The 1,493-nt window shown below is 47.8% G+C and overlaps 1 protein-coding gene across 1 annotated transcript in view; it reads right to left on the minus strand.

The window, feature by feature from the left end:
- LOC107738945 (trophoblast glycoprotein-like) overlaps positions 1 to 1,493 on the minus strand; it is a 3,955-nt gene continuing 2,462 nt past the window's right edge. Inside the window, exon 2 of the mRNA XM_016550908.1 lies at positions 1 to 1,181. Coding sequence (XP_016406394.1) covers positions 248 to 1,181 — 934 coding nt within the window. The 3' untranslated portion in view covers positions 1 to 247. The remainder of the gene's footprint in view (positions 1,182 to 1,493) is intronic.

Consider the following 1,493-nt stretch of genomic DNA (forward strand, 5'->3'; position numbering starts at 1 on the left):
TTTTTGTGTTGACTCTTCTTGCATTGGTGGATGTTTTCCAATTAAATTGCATATTGTATTAGCTTATATCATGCATTTATTGGCATTGCATCGGTTACCAGTCACACATCTCTCTAATTAATGGTATCTGCCAACCGCTAAATGTCTATTTAGAAAATGTCAAGCACACCACTTTGCTACAAACTGAAATATCAGGACATAATACCGCATCTACAAACATTTCTATAGAAATGACTTCATTGTACAGTTATAGTGTTACATCGGATGGGATCTGTGAGATACGGGCGTCAGTAGAGATGTGCGCCAAACGCTGGTCCATTTGAGGCCGACCCTGGTGACCGTGTGAAACGTGCCCCAGTCGTGGGTCAGAGTCGATCTCGTAACGGTGATGATACCCTTCCAGCACATTTTGACAGGCTTCATATATGTCTGTGATCCATTTCTTGATACCCTTTCGGTTGAGGTAGACAACAAAGAGAAAGACCATGCCTACGAATCCCAGCACTAATCCAAGGAACACATAGGAAGTTTGTAGGGACAAGTCGGTGATCTCTTCGTGCACTTCACCGTAACACCCCAACGCCTGCGCGCTAAGACCCCGCAAAGACACGTCACGCAGAGCAGCAGGGAACTCGCAATACAGCCTGTCCGCATCGCCCACCCTAACCTTTGAACTGTTTAGCCAGTTGGCAAGCTCTTGCGCTTCACATGTGCACACGTAAGGATTCTGACCCAACAGCAGACGCACCCCACTGAATCGCTCCAGCTCACGCAGACCCTCGTCGCTGATCGTTCTGAAGGCGTTTCCAGTCAAGTCCAGCTCTAGAAGTTGCTCGATACCAGAGAACGTGCTGTTGTAGATGGCCACCAGAGAGTTGTTGCGCAGATGCAGATGCTGCAGGTTCGGCAGAGGAGCGAACATCCCCGGGGGTAAGAGGACGAGGCTGTTGCCCGATAGATCGAGGCGAAGCAGGTTTGTAAGCTCTCCCCAGCGCAGGGCGGTGATGAGGTCGGTCAGAGACGAGTAGTTATAGAGCGACGAGCGCAGGCTGAGCTCCTGCAGCGGGCTGCCAGGCACGGAGAACGCCTCGGGGTGGATCAGAACCAGCTGGTTGTTGTTCAGGATTAGAGAACGCAGCGTGAGCAGAGAGGAGAACACATGCGATCCGATCTCCATAATGCTGGCAGAACAGAAAGAAAGTTTGAGGATTTTAAATGGTGAAATATACAAATCAGCAGGAGCACAACACTAAATCTATATTACTGTCGGAAGAGTAAAAATACCGATCGAAAGATAGACAGACAGACGGATAGATAGACAAACAGATGGATAGACAGGCAGATAGATAGACAGACAGACGATAAATTGATAGGTAGGTAGATAGATGGACGGACAGACGGAAAGACAGACAGTGGATGGATAGGCAGATAGACAAACAGGCAGACGATAGATAGATAGATAGATAGATAGATAGATAGATAGATAGATAGAT

Source organism: Sinocyclocheilus rhinocerous, unplaced genomic scaffold (genome assembly GCF_001515625.1).
Source record: "Sinocyclocheilus rhinocerous isolate Xijiao unplaced genomic scaffold, SAMN03320098_v1.1 scaffold281, whole genome shotgun sequence".
NCBI classification, from domain to species: Eukaryota; Metazoa; Chordata; class Actinopteri; order Cypriniformes; family Cyprinidae; genus Sinocyclocheilus; species Sinocyclocheilus rhinocerous.